At 43.5% G+C, this 20,094-nt stretch overlaps 1 protein-coding gene across 5 annotated transcripts in view; it reads left to right on the top strand.

The window, feature by feature from the left end:
- FOXP1 (forkhead box P1) overlaps positions 1 to 20,094 on the top strand; it is a 381,899-nt gene that overhangs the window by 319,812 nt on the left and 41,993 nt on the right. For all 5 annotated transcript variants that reach the window (XM_082288840.1, XM_082288838.1, XM_082288839.1 and 2 more), the window contains 2 exons: positions 4 to 208; positions 15,908 to 16,012. In XM_082288840.1, coding sequence (XP_082144966.1) covers positions 4 to 208; positions 15,908 to 16,012 — 310 coding nt within the window. The remainder of the gene's footprint in view (positions 1 to 3; positions 209 to 15,907; positions 16,013 to 20,094) is intronic.

Here is a 20,094-nt window from a genome sequence, read left to right as displayed (position 1 = left end):
CAGGCATGATTCCAACAGAACTGCAGCAGCTCTGGAAGGAAGTGACAAGCTCGCACACAGCGGAGGAGGCAGCCAGCAACAACCACAGCAGCCTGGACCTGTCCACCACCTGCGTCTCCTCCTCCGCACCCTCCAAGACCTCCTTAATCATCAACCCACACGCCTCAACTAATGGACAGCTATCAGTCCACACTCCTAAACGGGAGAGGTAGGTGCCTGTGGGTTTTCTACCCTGAGCATCTCGGAGCAGCGTCCCGGAGTGATGGCGAAACGCTTGGGAGCGGTGGCCAAGCACCTTGGCCTCAGTTTTGTCCTCCACATCTTGCTCTGTCTGATGTTGGCGTGGTTGAATAGAGTCTCCACTGGGCAGAATATGCTCCTTTTGTTCAGATCTTTATGGCTTGTTAATTGGATCACTGTGGGCACAATTAGCTAATTGGAAGTGCATTGGATAAGCGTATTGGGAAGTGTGAAGAAGCTGGGGGTGTTTTGAGTTTTGCATCACGGCTGGTGGTACTCGTTTGCTTTGGGTTTACAGGCTGGAGGTGAGCAAGAAAATCTGTTGGTCAGTACAGTCCCCATTTTTCTACCAAAGTGCAGTGCCCCATCTCATCTAAGATGTTTGCCTTTTTTTACTCTGTATTACCTGCTTTCACAAGACAGGGTAGGCTTGAGTTCACCAGGTTTCTCTAAAACAAAGTTGCTTTTTTTTTTTTTTAAAGTGCTGATAAAATTAGCTAACTGGTGTTGTTTGGCTTTTAAAAATGTGAGTTAATTTATACTTGCTCAGCTTGCATTGTTAAAAGAAATGGCTTAAATCAGGGGTTGTCTGTTGACGTGCTTCTCGGCGCAGGCTCTGCTTTATTCCAGAGGATGCTTTATTGCAGGTTTGTTTCTTTACACCCCCAGATTTCACTGAGGCGTGTCTAACAATGTAACTTTTGCTTCTGGGGAGATAGACAGGCCCAGGGACCGGGGCCGTGGGTGCCAGCACCGGCTGCAGCCTCGGCATCACTGCTGGAGGTGGAGGAGGAGGAGGAGGAGGAAGGTTCTCGAGGAGTGGGCGCAGTGGGGAGGGCAGTGCTCCTTTGCATTCAGGAGAGTCCTTTTGCCCATCTAGAAATGGTATAGCAGACACTAGTGAAAGCTGGATTTTATGGAAACTGATGGCTTTGTCTTTCCATCCTCCTTTCATTCATTAGAAAGAGGATAATGGAATTTTTAAGCCGTAGAGTTTGTATTTCTAGTGGTCTGAAAGTAGATTGATAGGGAAGCTATATAAATACCTCTTATATCTTTCTGATATTAAGAAAATAGTGCTGCTGGGAATAGATAGATTTTAAAGGAGAGCACACCCACTGTTGGAAGAAGTGCTGTGTGTGTAAGGCATCCTTTATATACCCATTGCAAGGATGTGTGGGGGAACATCAGTGAATATGTTTATAATGCATGCCAAGGATGTGCTTTTCCTGAAGACTTACATGGGATACTAAAAACAATTTGATGTTTATTAAACATTAATTCCCTTTTTGCTGCATGTAGAACTGAACAAGATGGGTTTATGGCTTTCCAGTACATATTTTATCTATGTTTTTCTTACTGAGTATATAAAGTAAAAACCCATGCAGTGAGATGGATCTTCTTTCACTGAATAGAGGCACGTGCTGTGTGCTAATGGCAATCTAAACCAGGAAACAGATTCAGTTCAGTTTGAAAGCCAGTAGAAACACAGGAATCTGTTCTGAAGTAAGAATTTTCTGTGTATACTGTTGAGCAGACCTGGAAGTCCATGTGTCTGAGTCCTGTAATTGTGGCCTGGAGGCAGCTGGGATCTACAGACAAGGTGATACACATGCTTTTGTTAGTGAAGTTCCAGATTTATTAGGAAGGCATAAACATGCCATGGTATTGTTTGAGATTGTCTTAGTTTAGAAGATTAAATGCTCAGTGCTGGAGTAGTCGATAGCTGTGTTATTAAGCTTGCCTTATACTTCTCTTGCATATCTGTTGAGTTCTCTGAAATATCAAAATACAAAATAGGTATATTTAGGAATACAAATAAGAGAGCCACAGACTTTGCTTTGTCCTGCCTCTCTTTGGTACATGGAGGGTTTACACCATCCATTTGCTGCAGTGATTGAATTACATGTTTATCCATAAGTAGAGCAGGAGACTACAGGCAGGAGAATGCCTCCTGATGCACTTAAGGGTTTTGTTGCATTTTCATCAGGCACCGTGGTGCCTGCCTGGATTTCATGTGACACAGAAACTCCTCTTGGTGAGATATTGTGCACTGGTTTCCTTTCTGAAAGGGTATTTATCTACAGGCGGGGAGTTCAGGGCGGGGAGAGAGTGGAGAGGGAAGAGTTGCTGTGCTCTGCCATCACATGTATGTTTGACAGCTCACAGAAGGTGAAATTTTAGTGGGCTTGCAAAAGAGAGAGCACAGGCACAAGCAGGAGTTTAGTAATTTTTTGATTGCAAAGGTTAAGACTAGAGAAAAATCATGGGTCTGGTGGGACCATGAGTTTGCTGGACTTAAGAGTGAAATCCACGAGTGTTCTTGTGTCCGTCTGGTTCAGCACAACAAATCAAAGGAGACTTTTGGAGGCAGTCCCTAGCCCAGGCTCCGGTCAGATGGGGCTGTGGGAAGGGCTCACCAGGGAGGTATCAGCCCTTTTACCTTCTGTCACAGAAGTCACAGCCTGGGCTGGCCAGAGCAGGTTTTTGACTCGTGGCTTTCCCCCTCATTCCTGCACCTTCTGTGCAACTGGCTGTTGGCTCTGGTCTGATACAACCAAGAGCTATTTATTTAGATTTAACCAACAATAAAAACACATAGTAAAATCTGTAAGTGTCCTAACAGTTAAGCACAGCCACATCATAGCGACTGCCCAGCAGCCATAAATAATCATATACAGGTAACATTAACTTTTAGGGTGTGCTGTAAAGCTGTTTTCAACCCCTTTCGCTTGGGCTTTTGAGAAGGAGTGGGCTGCAGGAGGCAAGTTGGTTATGTGGGAGTTACTATCATCACTGTCAACTCTGGCACATGTCATTGGGATAGTTCAGGCTGTGTTTTAGGGGGTTCCTGATCCCACAGCTCAGGTTGCAAGGCTGCTCCAGACCTGCGAGACAGGAGGCACCTGTGTTAGAATCAGCGGGCAAGCAGCAGATCTGCTCTGTATCTTGGATAAAAACACATTCTGGTTATAAACAAGGGGTTTAAAATAGCAGGAGCAGTAGTCATTGGCTGCCTGGCGTGCCCACGCGTCGCCGTGCCGCCAGCCCAGGCTGGGGTTCTGCACAGGCTGCGGGGACACAGCTCTGGTGACACTGCCCACTGAGGGGCTGCTGTGCTTGGGGCCCAGTGATAGCAAAATTCTGACAGCAAAAGAAGCAAACGGCAGGTGGATGGCCAGAGTCACCCAGGACGTTCAAAAAGCAAAAATACATTCAAAAGCAGGAGGCACCCTCCCTCCTGGGCCTCATGGTGCTGTGCTTGGTTTCTGCATGCTCCATGTGTAAGGCTTCCCTGGGAATGAAACAATTCCAGCTATAAATAATGGGTTAATGCTTTCATTCATTTGGGCTTTAAATGTATATTACATCTATGCTTTTGTCCCACATTTCGCCCAGTTTCTGTAAGTAGCAGCAGCAGCAGCTCTGGGGTTTGGTGCACAGCAATCTGTTAAGGAGATAAATAATCTGCTTTGGCATGACACTCCTACTCTCCTCTTTAATTTGTCTTACACAAGGAAAATTATAATTAAATCATTCAGGGTAAACCCTTGAGTGTAGAGAAGGAAAAAACACACTTTGGTAAAGATTGCCAATAGAGACCAACTTCCCTGTTGTGCCGTGCAGAGACATTTATCAATATTCAGCACTATTAAAGAGAGAACATTTCGTGTGATTTGTGAGGCGGATGCCAAAGCTCAAATCAAGGCTTGTTAAGATCCTTTCCCCATGCAATCACGGGCATTCAGCATCATTAGAATTCAGCACTGACTGTGTGTTTCATGCTTTGATTTTACTCAGACAATTTAATAATGTTTATTGTACTGATTATATATATAAATTCACTCAATGCAATAAACATACCTCAGTCATCAGAACCCTAAGGGAAATATTTTGTTATAGATACTTGTATTCATTCAGGATAAGGGAAAGTGAGACCATCAACCAGCATGCAAACCTCTCATCATCTTACCAGCATTTGGGTTTTCTTCAGTAACAAGCAGTTTTCCTCTACACAGGTAAATAAATAAATAGCGGGAGCCAGTTAAGTACATCTGCTGTGCTTAGAAATGTCAGGGACAGTACCCACTTTCCATCTCGTTCCACTGCATCTTATGTGGGAGAAACTTGATCAATTTCTTCAGAAAAGCACCCAAACAAAGCAGGAGGATGACTGGTCACTTCCAGTGGCTACTAACTGTATAACCTGATGAACAGTGGGCATCCTGAAACCTGCATGCTTGGGAATCTTCCCCGTGTGGGTAGGTTTGGAGAAGCAGAATGGTGCAGTATTCATCAGTGCTTTGCAGTGGGCAGAGATTGCTCCAGCTTGGGCTTGAACTGGGAGGTCTGGGGGTGCTGTGGAGCTGTTGGACACCTTGTACCGGTCCCATCACCTTGCACCATCCTGTACTGACTGCAGCAGAGCCAGGATGGTGGAGGCTGTACATAAACGAGTGTGTTAATGAAGGTCCAGACCTGTTAATTTAAGAAGTGCATCTGTTGTTTACCAGAGGTAAGGTGAGGAGTTGCAGTTAAAGGCTATGTGCCCAAGAAACCTTTCTCCATCTGCCAGCAGTCCCATCTCCTCCCCTCATTGCCTTTATACCCTTTCCAGCTATACTTGAGTCTTGTCCTTCCACATAAGCAAGCAGCCGTCTCATAGGAAAAATAGATGGAATAAACAAGGGGATTTTAAAATTGCATTTTCTTGCCAGTGTGGCAGGAGGACAGAGTCTGGAGAAGGCTCTGAAGGGAAGTGAGGAATGGCGTGGCAGACCATTGATCTGCTGCTTAGGCCTAATGCCTCGTGTTTTACTGTTGTTATCTTCCATGCCAGCTGATCCTCCATCAAAATCCCAAGGCCCTTAGATGAGGGAATTAGGATTCAGCACAATTAAGAGTTGCAGACTTGGGTCCGTTATTAATGCTCGGGATGAAACAGTTCAGCCTGCAGTCCATATGCTCCCAGGGCCCGATCCTTTCTTGGCCAGCCTCTCCACTTAGTCCCTGGCATTCATTCTGCACTGGTGCCAGCATCAAATCTGCTCAGCCGTGTCAGCTCCCCTCAGTTGCTCCCTGCAGCTGATTTTAGTTCATTATCCTTTACCATGAGCAGAGTAGCGTTGAATTAGGTTACCTCAGATCCATTCTCCATTAAGAAATAGGTGTTCCTGGGGCCTTTCCTCCCAAAAGGTATTCAGCTGCTTCATGTACTCAAACCCCATAATGACCCTTGTGCTGTTACCCATGGTCTGAGCAGCTCAGGTGCCTCCATCCTTGCTGTGGAGCCAGGTTGGAGTGGGAGACTCGAGCTGGATGCCCAGCTGAGTATCTGATAAACCATCCTGCTTTCCACATGGCTGCTGTCCTTCTCATTGCGCCTGGAATGGCTTTGGGGACTGCTTGGGCTGTTGGTGATGAGGACACTGTGACAGCAGGGCAGTGGCCTGGCCATCTCCATTTATTCTGTGCAGGTACAGCCCAAAGTGCCCCAGTGCCTGATCCCTTGGCACTCACTCCCCTGCCAAAGAAATCATCACCAGTTACTGAACGGGCTCCCCTCTGAGTCACTCTTCTGTAATCAGCTTTGAAAAAACACCGGCTGTGACTCAGACCTGGGGCTGTTAATCTTCAGTTTTAAGCCTTATCAGGCACTTTTTATTGTTCGTGCTTTTCAGATGCGGGTGTGGAGCCTCCTTTGCGTCGCCCGCACCCACCGTCTGCCACGGTGCTAAATCAGTTGTACAATTCCACTTGCTCCTCAGTCTGCCCAGGAGCTCCTTAATCACACTTCTCAGGGAATTCCTTCACTGAACTAAATGCAGTTTATTTTACTTGGTTTTCCCTATGAAGATGCAAAGTTAACCAGCCTGTGAATATTTAATGTGGCCCCTGGCTGAAGGAGCGTGCTGGGTTTGATGCCTGGGAAGCTGCCCCGGCGTCGGGGAGCTCCTGCACGCCAGCGCTTCGCTGCTCTCTGGTCCTGTGTAATAACCATCAGTTGTACAACTCCAAACACTAAGCTAATGTATCAAAAAGCACTTAAAATAGATTGGGTGAGCCTTGGCAGACGCCTAACAGAACTTTTCCAAATTTTAGCATATGTATTGTTTTATTCCTCCATCTGGCCAACAGATCATTGTTTGATATCTGAGTGCTTTGCATATCTCCTCCCTTTTCTTGCAACTGAGATACTTACACGTGCATTTAATACAGCTTAATGCTATTTTTACATACCAGAGAAATAGCTGATGGCTTTCTGTTAATTGCATGCACTTTGCAGTTAAACTTTTACTAAAACATTCCTGTCTAAATACTTAAAGTCCAATGAAAATTTGTCCTCTTCTTTTATTAGAGGTGTTTATGTAGTACTCTTAAAAAGGGACCTGGTTTTGGTTTACTGCACTGTGGATTTCTGTTTCTTTTTATTTCCTCCTATGTGCAAGTCGTCCTTCCTCAGAATTTGCTCAGGTCTGATGGTCCTGAAGAGCTGAGCAGGGAGCTGATAAAGAGCTGTGTTATTTTTTTAACATATATAGCACAATCTGAGAACAGAAACACCCTTGAAAGTGCTGTAGAAGTAGAGGAGTTAGGTGGCTTGTGTGTGACTATTTTCTGTGCTGTTCAATAAAAATGGAGCAGTTAGTATGACAGCTGTTATATCATGTTATATCGTACTGCTAAGATACTGAGCAGCATTTAAAGTAAAACTCCACCATTAAGCTGTATAAACTTTATCCGTTTCACTGTGGTTTAATGGGAAAAAAATGAGTTTCTCAATAAAATGACATCATTTTTACCAGGTTGTAATGTTCACTTTACAACTGTTTTTCTTTAATTCAATTTGTTTTACTTTACTTTTTCTTGGCATCCTTTTTTTTCTCGCAGTTTGGAGAGGGGGAAATCTCTTTTTCGTAGAGCAGCTAGATACTGCTCAAACATCTCTTCCCTACTTTTCCCTTCTCCCTGCTCCCTCGACATCTTGTGCTAATGTGGAGCTCTACTTTTGTCAGGCAGACACGGTTGTATTTTCAAAGTAGAGAGATGCACATTTAAATCTGGTAATCGAGAGCCCAGGGAAAATTTATATTGCACTGCTTGCTGGTGGAGCAACATTTGTGAAATGCCATGGGGTGTTTTTCTCTATAGCTGGTGGTGGTAAGGTAGGAGGCCTGTAATTTCTTCTGTGTGATCAGGGAAACGTACATATATTATAAAGTAGATTCTTGTCATTAAAAGGATGGTATAAGCCCAGGCAGGGAAACTGCTAATATGTGTTGCAGCTTGTCGTTTTGGGCTGCATGAATAAAGAGGAGAGCCATTCCTTTGGGAGATGATCTCGGGAACTGAGCAACAGATCCGCTAGCCAGCAAATTCTTTTTAACTGTAATTTTCCTTTTTGTGTATACTCAAAAATAACATTGCAATGGGCCCTTAAATACCATTTCATACTCAAAGCACAATTTCCACAGCACAGGTGGTGCTAATATAGGACAGTCCCCTAGGCACTTGTCGCCAGGAGTTGTACAGCTTGTTCAGTGTCTGCATCCATATGGCAATCTGTCCCATTCATAGAAAGACATTGTAGCTGTGCCTGTGGGTGCTGTGGTCAATGTAGTGTAAAACGTAGATTTTAACTCTGGGCAACCTATGTTCTGCTGTTTGTTTTATTGTAGAATCCAATTTATAACATGAGGGAAGAAAAATCAGCTCAGAGCAAATTCCAGAACAATCTGGCTGGCTGGGGTTTGTGTTTATTCTTGGAGCTCATGGTTAATCAGCAGGTGCACAGCCCTGCGCCCTGCGCGCTCTAATGAACAGTTTACAGGAAGTCTTGGTCGGAAGAAACATTTTCCTTGTTGTTTATACTGTGAATTAACTCAGAAGTTGCAAAGCTGTAAACGGTGTTAGCTGGCCGTGTATGTCATGCAAGTCTGTTCTGTACTTCTTGTCTTTTTTTGGCTTGCTTTCCCACTGTTGCATGGTTTTCCCTGGGTGTGGGATGCTCAGGAGGGATGCTGAGCTTCTCTGTGCTCTACATGGCAATGCTGCCCCGGAGGGGGGCAAATCACAGCAAAGAGGCCCTCCCAAAAAGGAGGGTGAAGCTCTAGTGTTTCCCAGCAGTTCAGATCCTAAACACGTGAATGTGTTTTGTGGCTGCTCTGGTACCTGTCACTGCAATGCCAAGTGTTGTTCTGTTTTAGTGGGACTATTTGTTATGCCTTTTAGTAAACACAAACAAATAGACCGCCTAGCACCTGCAGCAGCATATGATATTTACACTACCTGTATGATTCAGCATGCTTCCCTGGGGAAGCAGGCTTGTGTCCTCTCGATTTTAGTGCTTTTTTAAACAGCATTCTTCCAAGGGGAAAGCATGTGGCAGAGACAATGCAATGCTCTAGCTGTAGTTCTCCCTTGGAGTCATTATTTATCTTAATTATATTTTTATAAACATTTCCCCAAGGGCACTTTGCTGCTGCTGCAGGGGTGTGGGGTGGGCGAAGGCCCCCACAGCGAGCTGCCAGGCTGTGTGTGATGTGGCAGTTACCTTCTGCACAGGTTTTGTTGTGCCTGTGGGACAGGGGTGAAAAATACTGACGTGAATAATCCCTGTTAATCATATTTGTTGACGTATCACCGGTTTATATAAGAGTGGAAGACTTGCCTCAACTCTAAATGTAACAGAATAGAATTTTGTTGAACAAGAATAGATCTTGTTTCTCAGTGTTTTCTTTTACTATAAATTTAAATGTTACAAGAGAATATAAATTACAGTAAAATAAGGTTGGCAAACAGGATCTTTTTGCAAAGTATGTACGTTCACTGGTAATTTTACACCTCGGTCTCAGTGAAGTCCAAGGTCTAATCCTGTGTTTTTATACTTGTGTATGTTCTTAAAAGGGTTGCTGAACTGGGGCCAAAGCTCTGCCACTGCCACTTCTCTCTGCCATGCGAATTGGGTGTGTAAGAGGGATGGGATTGCTGTGCTGAAAGTTAGTGTTAAAAAAAAAAACCCTGAAAAAAACCCGCAGAACATCCCCCCAGCCCCAAAAACCCAAGAAAGTAGTTGGATCACATTTTTTTCCTAATTAAAATAAGATACTGAATCAATCCGTTTTAATCTGAATAAATTAGGAGACTGTTCAGAGAGGAATAAAATGAGATTTAGCAGGGATAAGTAAAAAGTAGCCCAGCTAGGAAATCAAAATTCCAAACTGCGGGTTTGACATGACACGTCAGCTGCTCAGCATCAGTTGTGTGGGAAATGGCTGAGGCATAATTGGGGTTGAGAAATTAAGGTGGGACACTCTTTGCCATGTCTTAGTCAAAAAGGTAAATGCAGTCATGGGAGGCATAAACATGCGTGTTGCATCCGAGTCCTTTCTTTTTTTCCTGTTCTACTTTATGCAGAACCAGTTAAACCACATTGAGTGTGATGTACAATTGGCCACTCTCTTGGAGAAAGGATAAAGAGAAGCTGAGGCAAATATAGAGGAGAGCAGCTAGGATGATAAAGGAGTTGGAGGGAATAGGCTATGAAGACAGATTAAAGGGAATTAAAGATCTACACCCTGGAAAAATAGAGGCTCTAGGAGGATATGATTATGGTATGTAAGTACATGAAGTGATGCTACAAAGAAGAAGAAGGAAAAAATTGTTCTCATTAGTTAGCAGTGCTGGAATTTAAAATCCAGCGTTTCAAATCGTGTGTGTCTGGGTATATTTGATGTACTTTTCACTACAGTACCTAGGCACAAGGTTGAAATAAAAAAATAAGAGTTTTAAATCACAGAGAAACTCGTTAGTTCAAGTGCAGGAATGGAATGTGCACCTGAGATAAGTGATGGATTTTTTGCAATGGGCATTTCTTTAAAATGCTCTAGAAAGACATTTAATTCCTCCAAGGAAGGGATGTAGGGCAGTGACTGTCCAGAGCCTGTGGCAGTTTTTCTGCGGGGCTGGAAGAGGGCCTGCCACTGGAAGGAGGATGTGTTCAAGTGCTGGAGGGTCATAACGTTGATTAATAGTCCAAACCATCAGTGGATAGATCAAAACCAGAAGATGATGCTTATAATTATCCAGTCTGGTTCTGCTCTTTGCAGTGAGGGTGGGGGTAGAAGGGCAGGGGAATGTCAGCCAGATTTTGTCTTAGTCTTGCTACACATTCTCCAGTGTTCACATTGCAAAACAGGAATTTAGGGAGTAGTGCCATGGGGGGCAGTGGTTCGGGGTGCACAGGTGGCCTGCTATAAGAAAATAAGCACTGCTGTTTTCTTTCTTATGCTACAGGAGTACACAAGTTAGTGCACACCGATTAGAAGAGAGGATTTCAGCCTGTGGGCTGCAGTTTTAACTTGATTTGTCTTAAATTGGTGTAGTCATTTAAAATGTAATATACCCTCCTGTTACTTCCAATAGGGCTTGATGTAAAACATGAGCTGCTTCTAGTCCTAGGTCTGGACGTGGACTAAAGTAGTGAGGAAGAGGAGAAATGCTCCTCTAAAAAGCATCCAAAATTTGCAAGCCAGTTGTAGAAAGAGCTGTCACTGACCGCTCACATCAAATGCCACCTCTCCTGCAGGCCCATGACCTTCTGTTAAGCTTTACCCAGTGATGAAGAGGCATCACCCTGCCTGAACAGTCCCCTGTTTAGATCACATACCTGCTTCCTGGGTGGTTCCTGAGGCTTGGACAGGAGCATGAGTATCTAGAAGGATTTTTTTTGTTGTTTTTTTAACTGACAGTTTAGAGAGGAAAGAGGTGCTGCACCACTTTACTAAGAGTTTGAAGGGATTTGCTCCAGTGGAACTTCACTGCAAAACACATCTTTGTTCGGTTGATTCTGTCATGAAGGCAGGAACTTGCACTTGAGTACAGTTAGTACCAGGATTTAATCATTACTGCCTCCATTTCATTTTAAAATCAGATCCAGTGAGTGTTTCTGACTCAGAAAATTGCGACTTTTTCAGCAGCCTTATTCTTTTGGTGCCTTCTGATGAGCTTCAGAGCTCACCGGGCAGTCACAGCTCTGGGAGAGCTGTGTTGGTTCCCAGCTGTGTGTCTCTTTCTCCTGTACAGAACCAAAACTGTGGCATTTTGCCTCAATGGCTGTGCCATCTACATCAGAGAGGGGGAATGTGGTGTGAGACAGAGCCCCACGCTCCTGCCTGGGCTGTACACAGATATCAGTTTCATGGCAGCTGGCAAAGATGAGGTCACTTCCCATTGACCCTGAGGAATAAAATAAAATTAAAAAGACAATTCTGCACTTTGTGAGGGTGCTGTGCTCCAGCTCCTTCCAGGAGGAAAGCAGGAGACATGGTATTGATTTTTCAGCGTGCAGGTGGCTCAGGCATGTTCTGAGCTCTGTTAGAACGTGAGCAGATGCTTCATAACTGTACTAGAAAGTCAAGGATGCTTCTCTACATCACTGACTTCCCTCAGTGTTTTGGCAAAGATCACTGGCCCAAGCAGATGTGGAAGAGAGAGAGTGGAATTATGAAGTATGTCAGCATCATGAATATTTAAAATACAGTCCACTGTGTGGCAGAAGTACAGACACTGAGGCTTTTGCTCTAGCTGGATTTTATATCTGCCCGTGTCTTTTTAGCCAGTGTGTACAAGCACAGTACCCAATTCCATGTGGTTAATAAATGTGGGTTGAATTTAACCATTTAAAGAGCACAGGGAGCTTTCACACTGGAGCTTTGGTCACTGCTTTCCCCAACACCCATCTCACTTTGGAGTGTCATTTTTACTCTCCATCAGCATTTAGCTGTCTCTGGTGTCCCTGTCTCCTGTGCTTTTGTGTCCCAGAGTGTGGTTCTTCCAGGATGCTGTAGCACAGCAGGTGTATTCCAAAAGGTGAATGGCTGGCAGGAGTGGGCTGTGCAAGTCCCAGCTTCAACTGCCGTCCCTGTAGGAATAGGAGGTGAAATTGCTTCCAGACCCCCTGGAGATCCTTGGGGTTATGGGGCAATGTAGGGTGAAGAAGGGAGAGGTAAAATTTCCTTTCCTCTATCCAGCAAGCCCAGAGGAGCTGTGGAAGTGCTTATCCCTTCTCCCCTCCCCTCTGTACTGGAAACAGAGCTGGAAGCAGCAGAAGATGATTGGACACTTACACAGTTTTCAGCCTTGTACATGGATTTTGTTACTCTCTTGTATGTCATGCGTGACTTACGCAAGACATTTCACTTGACAGAGTGTTCTTTGCTGTACTTTGATGTAATAATGCATCACTGTTGCATTATTTGGAAGTAATTCTATTATATTAACTGTTTTTTATGCAAGTACCTTACTAAGAGAAAAAAAACCACATTGTCTTGAATTTACATCATTTATTTCTTCACTACTTTGAAAATTATGTCTTGTTATAAAATCATTTCCTCTAACTAGTGTTGCATCACCAGTACCCCACCATGAATATGCATTTCTGGGAAGGAGAGGGTGACAGAAACAAACACCTACTCTAATGTGTCATTAGAAATCAAACAGACCTAGAACTTGCTTCTGCTTGCCAATGCTCAGATCTTCTAAAAGTCTGTCTGCGGCAGCGAGACCAAGGATGCATCCAGATTACAGAAGCTGTGCTTGCGTGCAGGCAGAATATCAGTGAACAATTTCAGATTATAGGTTTGCATTGTGCTCACAAAAGCTGTTTATTTATGTACCGGATTAAAATCTTCTTTTTCTACCTCTGCTTGTTCAAACAAAGTGAGCACTTAGATCAGTTCAACAGAGTTCTCCATTCATTTTCACTGGCTGTATCCTTTGTGCGTTACATCCGCTTCTGTATAAACCCACTCTTTGTTTTGTTTTGAGGTGCTTCTTAAGGCTCTGTCAGGGAACAAGTGGCAATCTATAATATCTTCAAAAGTGGGATGGATAAAATAGCAGTAATCTGATACTGACACATAAAGGTCACCGAAAGGCACTGCTGAAACCCCCCGAGCAAGATGGGAGTCACTGCCTTCGGAATGGCACAGTGCCTGCAGAGGGGGACAGCGCTTGTCTTTCAGTACTGAGGGTTTTTTTCTGTTTGAAATGTCTTATATTTGGTAAGTTGAAGTAGTTCCTCTGCTTGGTTGAATGGCAGTGGAAGCTCTGCGTAGGTGTTAAGCGTGTTACACATAGCATCGTGTTAGCAAAGTGATCTTTTAAGTTCCCGTTTACAGTCAGCACCAGCCTTTATGGTTATTGACAGCACGAGCCTTTGACATCCTGAGCATCATTCAGAGTTTGATACTGTCTTGGTCATTCCGTCATTTTCTTTGGACGCAATACCAGGGTGTCGTGTCCTACATAGTTTGTCTTGTCTTGTGCAAGTTCCCTGGAAAGAAAAGAGATTTGCACTTGGATTTAAAAAATAAATACAAATCTCGGTAGGGCTCTTTCCGTTGACTTGGCCATGGCCTTTAGGCTCTCACAGAGAAACTTTAAAAATCCCTGCTGGGGGTTTAAGCCATGTGACTCCTGTTGATATTATAATGAGATTTACAGTGCTTAAACCCCATGGGGGACTGACTCCTTACTTGGAGTCACACGTCGCAGTGTGTGGGTAACATGCACTGGGCAGATTCATACACTGCTGGGGTTTTTTTTTGGGGGGGGGGGGGGGTTCTTCCAAACACTCTGAAATCATAGCTCTCATATGTATTCTTCATGGACTTCAATGGAATGTTAACTTGAAAGCTTCTTTTCTCACCCTTTGCTGTATCCAAGTTCGGAAGCAGATGATAAACCCCGTTATTTTCTGAATTTTCTGATGTGTGTAGAGAATGTTCGACCCTATGCCTGTTTGGCTTGGGTGGATGGTGTTTCTTCAGCCATTCTCCCTCTTCCTCAGCTGAGGAAATGTGTGGTGTGGGATTTTTTAAATTTCCTCGCAAAGAATGCATTGGTTCCTTTGTTCTTTTAAAAACTTTACAGAGATTCTCCTCACTTGAACATTTTTTAAAAGACTGATTCAGTTAAACCAGTCTAATATTCCTATATAGAAAAGGCCTTTGTAAAGCTCTTCACCTACTGCTGTTTTTTTAGGAAATTACCTTGCACATACGTATATTTATGCTTGAAGAACTATATGTAAAAAAGATGTTAATGATATTAATGAAATAATGAATTAGGTTCATGTAAAACTCATAATACCTTTTCTAGTCAGTACTTCTTAAATTATTTTTTTTTTAATGTAAAATAATTTTAAATACCACCTTCTGTAATCTTCAGATTCTCATCGGGCCTAAAGTCAAAAGTGGCAGAATCTGGGCAGCAATTTCTCTTCCACGTTGTTTGCGTTTGGGATGACATCTTGGGAGTATTTTACAGTGATCTGGCTACTCAGTGCATCTGAAATAATACAGGAACACAATTTTGTCAGAGGGCACAGACAGATAATACTACAGAAGAAGAATAAACAGCATTTCCACATGTGTAAAAGTAAAATGACAGAAAGTAGGCATTTGTCCATAACGTTACCTGTAATCCAGAATGAAGTAAGTCATAAAAGCCACACCTAGATGCTGGTATGTGTTCATATCCTTTGTGTATGTTTGAAGTCCATAATACAGCACAGACATACTGTAGCAAAAAGCTTTGCCATGAAAAATACCTATGTATGTGAGCATAAAATAGAGATTTCAATATTTTTTTGACATTTTGCTTTTAAAGTCATCTAAGGTTATGGAGATTGTTGCAAAAAATAATTCCTTTCCTTAAGAAGTTTCCATGCAGAAGTTGAATAAAGAAGATATTTTAGAATATGGTTCATCAGTTAGTGCAACAGATACATTTCCCTGAGCACCACATGGCCTGGATCAAAGCATCTCATGACTTGGATCAGTGCAGCCAAATCATTACGTATTGATTGGAATCCCGCTGAAGGATTAACCCCTTAGTGCTCATATGAATTTTTTTCTTTAACACTGGGTTCAGAAGTTAGGAGATTCTGTGATGCTCCTGTCCAGTCTTAGCAAGGTTAATAGCCCCCACTAACCCATCATACTGAGGAATTCTTAGATTGCATGGCTCCTCTTCTTTATGGTGAATTTTGCATTTGAAAATATATCTTGAGTCTTCTTTCTTGGGGTATATAAGGGGACTGCATTTGTGCAAGGAAACAGCCTATAAGAACAAAAAAAAAAGACCAACCAGAAAAAACACCAACACAGTAAATAAATAACCTGGTGGGAAAGCCAAGGCTGCAAATTTGATGTTTTTCCTTTCTCTAGCCATGAGGAAAGCCTCAGGTCCAGCTGTGTTATGGTAAAATGGGACGTTGCTGTATGGAGATGACTTCTCGATGAAGTTGAATTGTAGATACGCAATGTTCATAAATTTCTTAGCAAAATATCTAGCAGGGTATTAAGCAGATCTGTCAAATGATTTCTCCCCCGTCCATGTTAATTTAAATTCTTTACAAACCTCTTAATTAATGAATGAAATGTAGGAGGATAGCTAAGTAAGAATGACACATGTTTCACACTGCAAATGGTATTTAATTCTGTTTTGAAAAACCACGGGCAAGAGTCAGGCAGGTACTGTGAGATGTTGGAGATGCTTCAGGATCTGGTGTTCGCTGCTCTTTAAGAGTCTTTGTGAGGAGGAATTGTCACGGTACATTCAGTTTTCAGCACTTTTTCTCTCTTCTCTTTCTCCCCTCCAGTTTATCCCACGAGGAGCACTCACACAGCCACCCGCTGTACGGACACGGCGTATGCAAATGGCCAGGCTGTGAAGCAGTATGTGAAGACTTCCAGTCGTTTCTAAAGTAAGGATGGTTTTTTTGGCACTTGCATTGTACAGAAAGCATGCCCTTAAATTTTGTGTGCTGTCACTCACCCTGGGCCTGATGCAAAGCCCATTGAAGTCAACAGAGAGCTCCCTTTCACTTCAGTGGCTTTTGGATCAGGCTCAAGAACGTTTTAACGGGGGATAGTAAATTAGCCCCATGGGGAAATTATGGTCTTGCTCAGTGTATTACTCTAAAATAGTGTTTGCAGTTCCGCAGCTTTTTTTTGTTTGTTTGTTTTATTTAAATAATTTTTAAGTTGCAGTATCGATCATGTAAATAATAAAACCTTGTTTTAACCTTGATTTCACTTTAATTTAAAAATCTAGTCTTAAATTAACTCCATAATTGAACAGAGAATTGCAGAACATCATGTGAAATTTAATTTATGTCAAATAAGTAACTAATGAACAAAGTCTACACTACTAAAAATAAACTATAATTATATTAATTGGGCCCCTGCAGTTTGCTGCAGACCTTTTCCTCGCTGCCAAAGAACACAGTTTTACGCGTTGCATAAACAGTGCATTATGGACTAGTGTGTGGTAGTGCGTGCATCCCGATGCAGGGAAGGACCTCAGAGTCCTAATAGCTTACACATGGCTACTCCACAGCTAAACCATCAGCCTCACCCCTGTTCCCACCACAAAAGAGTTCTTTGTCTGGGTAGGACACCAGGTACACACATGCTGTGGGTGCATCCAGGTTATTGAGGGTTTGTCACTGATCTTTGCTCAAGTTATGTGGCTGGTCAGTTGTAAGATCACTGAAGACCGACCACCGGAGCAATGTTCGTTATTTAAATGCACAAAGGGACAAATTTTTTTCCTAGTTAGAGTAGTCATCTCATGAAGTTAGTCCACATAAATACATGAGGTTCTCCAGGATGTATAAGTAGACTTAGTCCCAAAAGGTTCAGCTGTACCTGCTCTTTCTGGGGCGGTTCCCTGGATTTTTATGTGAGGGAGGGAAGGGCAACAGCAGGCACAGGATGTTTGTTTGGTGATGTTAGATGATACAGATAGGGTTTTGCTCTCAGAACAGAATGGACCACTTGTGGTTCCACTGGCAAAACCCTCCTGAGTTTGTAGGAGTGGCACTGGTCCTACTATAAACATATATTACAAGTGTGGAATGGTACAGTAAAGAGAAGGTTCTCATTACAAGAGGATTACAAAATAAGAAGGTGCTAGTCATAAATTTCCATGAAGGGTGGCCTCATTTCTTGTAATTCATCCTGTTGTTCACTTAAGTGAAATGAATGCTAATCTCGCCATACTTGCCAGCTCATTCATATTCATATGCCATACTATAGCATTTAGACCTTTAAAACAATTCTCATCTTTACTGCAGTAAGTGCAAGGGAAAGGTGCTGTGGTAGCCTTAGGTAGCAAAATAATGTGTGTGGTCACATATGGTCAGATTGTGCCACCTTTGCTTCCTGTGCTAGTCCTGTGTTCCAGGTTAGAGCAGCTGCTTTCAGGAAGATTCTGTAGGAGGAGTGGTCTGCTTGAGGTGGCCGTGCATAGAAAACACATTAAGTCACAAGTACGGGTAGAGGCAAGGCTGGTTTTTTTATACAGTATTTTGGAGATGTTTCAGTAAGTAGACCCAGTCCACCAGTTCACCTGGAGGAGATACGTGGAGCTGTCAGTACTTAGGAATAACCTGAAAACTGTCACCAGCCCAGGCTGGACTTGAAGCAGCTCCATCAGTTCTAGTTTTTTCATTATCAGTCTGGTTTTTGTCTCCATTGAAACATTTCAACAGAAATATTTTGTGTGAGTTTCTTAAAGTCATCAGCTTGTGTAAATTTTCTCATAATTCAAGTGCTGCAGTGTCCAGACAAAGTCTTACTGTTCAGAGAGATACTTAACCCAGAACAAATGCAGAAATGGATGTCCCTGAGCAGTGTATTGACCCTGTTAAGAAGTGAGTGTTGCTTCATAAAATGATACCGTTGCCTTCCATGTCTCCTGTGGAGCATCCATCCTTAAATTATGTTGCCATTTATCAGAATTCATTACTCAGTGAAAAGATAACAGGTAGATGCTTGAAGTTTCTTTCTGATACTTGTATAATCTGTGACACTCTGTCGATGGTCCTCTCAAGAGAAAAGCTCTTGTTTACCAAGTGAAATACAGCCTGTGTATCAAGTATTGCTTAATTTCACTTAACTTGTGAAAAAGCAAAGAGAAGTTGTATGTGGAATGAAAGCCCTGTCTACCAATAAAATGATTCTTCAGTTAAGGGAGAAAAAAGGACTCGCAGGTCTAAAACATGGTTCATTTCTTTTCCTCCTGAGGAAGAAATATCATAACTGTTGGTAAATCAAAACCAGAGATTTGACACTCTTCTGTGATCATTCTGTAGCGTTTGTTCCCAAGGTGAGGTACACCACAGGGCCCTTGATTTCAAAGATAAATACTGTACAAATAACGATCCTAGTTGTCTTTCACTCACAGCCAACAGGAGGATGCTTATCAGAACCAGCAGATACATGGGCTATTGTACGCATTTATTTCCCTATTTCTTTTTGAAATAAGTTGCAGTTTTTAGCATCGCTGTGTTGTGTTTCTTTTTTTAGTCCATCAGCCATTGGTTATCATGTGATGCGGTATCAGTTAGAGCTAACTGATAGCAGCAGGGGCTGCTGCTCTGCCTAATGAAACAGCAGCACCCTGTATGCTCCAGAATACTCCCTGAGCCTAAAAACAAAAACAAGTCCAGTCTCAGGGCGGTGACCCTGTGGCCTCTGCCAAGCTGCAGGGAGCAAGGTGAGGGCTGGAAGGTGCACACGTGTCTGGCCTGTTAACCAGGGCCCGTCTCGCAGGCGGCAGCGAAAGGAGCAATTAGTAGCACAGAGCGACTTTCCTGCAAAATTGACTATATCCTTGATTTCATTTGCATGCGTTTAAAGACCGTTGAAGATAGAAATATATACCCCTTATACAGCAAGTTGTTCAGGAAATCCCGGCTGGAGGGAGGGCGGTTTGTTCAGCAGGGTATCCAGGTATCCAGGGCAAAAAATGAAGAAGACTGAATAGGGTTTTATTATCTGCCCCCCCCCCCCCCCTTTTTTTTTTCTTGTAATTTGATTGTGGGTTAGACGTGCTTAATCCTGGCTGTACCATTTTTAAATCAAATGTATTCTTTAAAAGAAAGGACACAGACCTTTGGAGAGATCTGGCAGTCCTGTGTTGCAGTGATGCTGGTAATCTGCTTCATGTGCATTTAACTTTGATGAAACGAAGGGGAGTTTATGTGAAAGAAACTACTAAGTGCACTCTGTAATGTTTTCACAAGTGTTTTTATCATGGTAACATCTTGTTTACTTTAGTTGCCTGCCTAAAACTACTTGGAACATGTTAAGAAAACATTTCGAGAAAGGTTCTACAAAGAGGCTTTTGTTTAGCAGCAACTGTGAGACTGCTCGGCTCACAAAGGTGTTAACTTTCAACCCCTTAAGCACTTCCACATGAAATTCCAGCAACTATGTTTGTGGTTTTGGAAAAACAAAGTGTATATTAAAGAAACCAGGTATATGCTAATACATGTTGAAGTACGCCGGAAATCATAAATTGTTTCAAAGGCATTAATTGCGCTCGTTTGCATGGAGGAGCGTTCTGCACTGAAATCATCCGCACGGCGCGGGCTTTTTAATCGAATAGGCAGCGAGGGCAGGGGGATGGCTGGGCTGTGGGTGGGTGTTTCAGATTTCTGTAGGTCGCGGCAGGGCCGGCGTCGTCCCCCGGGGCGAGGGGGGAGCTGCGGGATGCGGCCCCGTCCCGAGCGGGACCCACCCGGCCCGGCCGCGCTCGCCGGCAGCCGCTGGTTCCGAGCCCGCCGCGCTGGGGAAGGCGCCGTGCCGGTGTTCCCGGCGCTTCCACAGCCTCCCGGTCAACCCCCGTGCCAGGGCAGGGGGCTCGGGACCCCCGCGGCTGCGGCGGCGGAGGCCGGGGTGGCCCAAATCCCACAGTGCCCTCTAGTGCTCCTGGGAATGCTGCTGGGAGAGGGAGAGGCGCCGGGAGCATCCCCGGGAGCGGCGGCAGCCCTGCCAC

This window comes from Coloeus monedula (assembly GCF_965178545.1).
Source record: "Coloeus monedula genome assembly, chromosome: 11".
NCBI classification, from domain to species: Eukaryota; Metazoa; Chordata; class Aves; order Passeriformes; family Corvidae; genus Coloeus; species Coloeus monedula.
The sequence above is the reverse complement of the archived record's forward strand: the minus strand, read 5'-3'. Positions and strand labels throughout refer to the sequence as shown.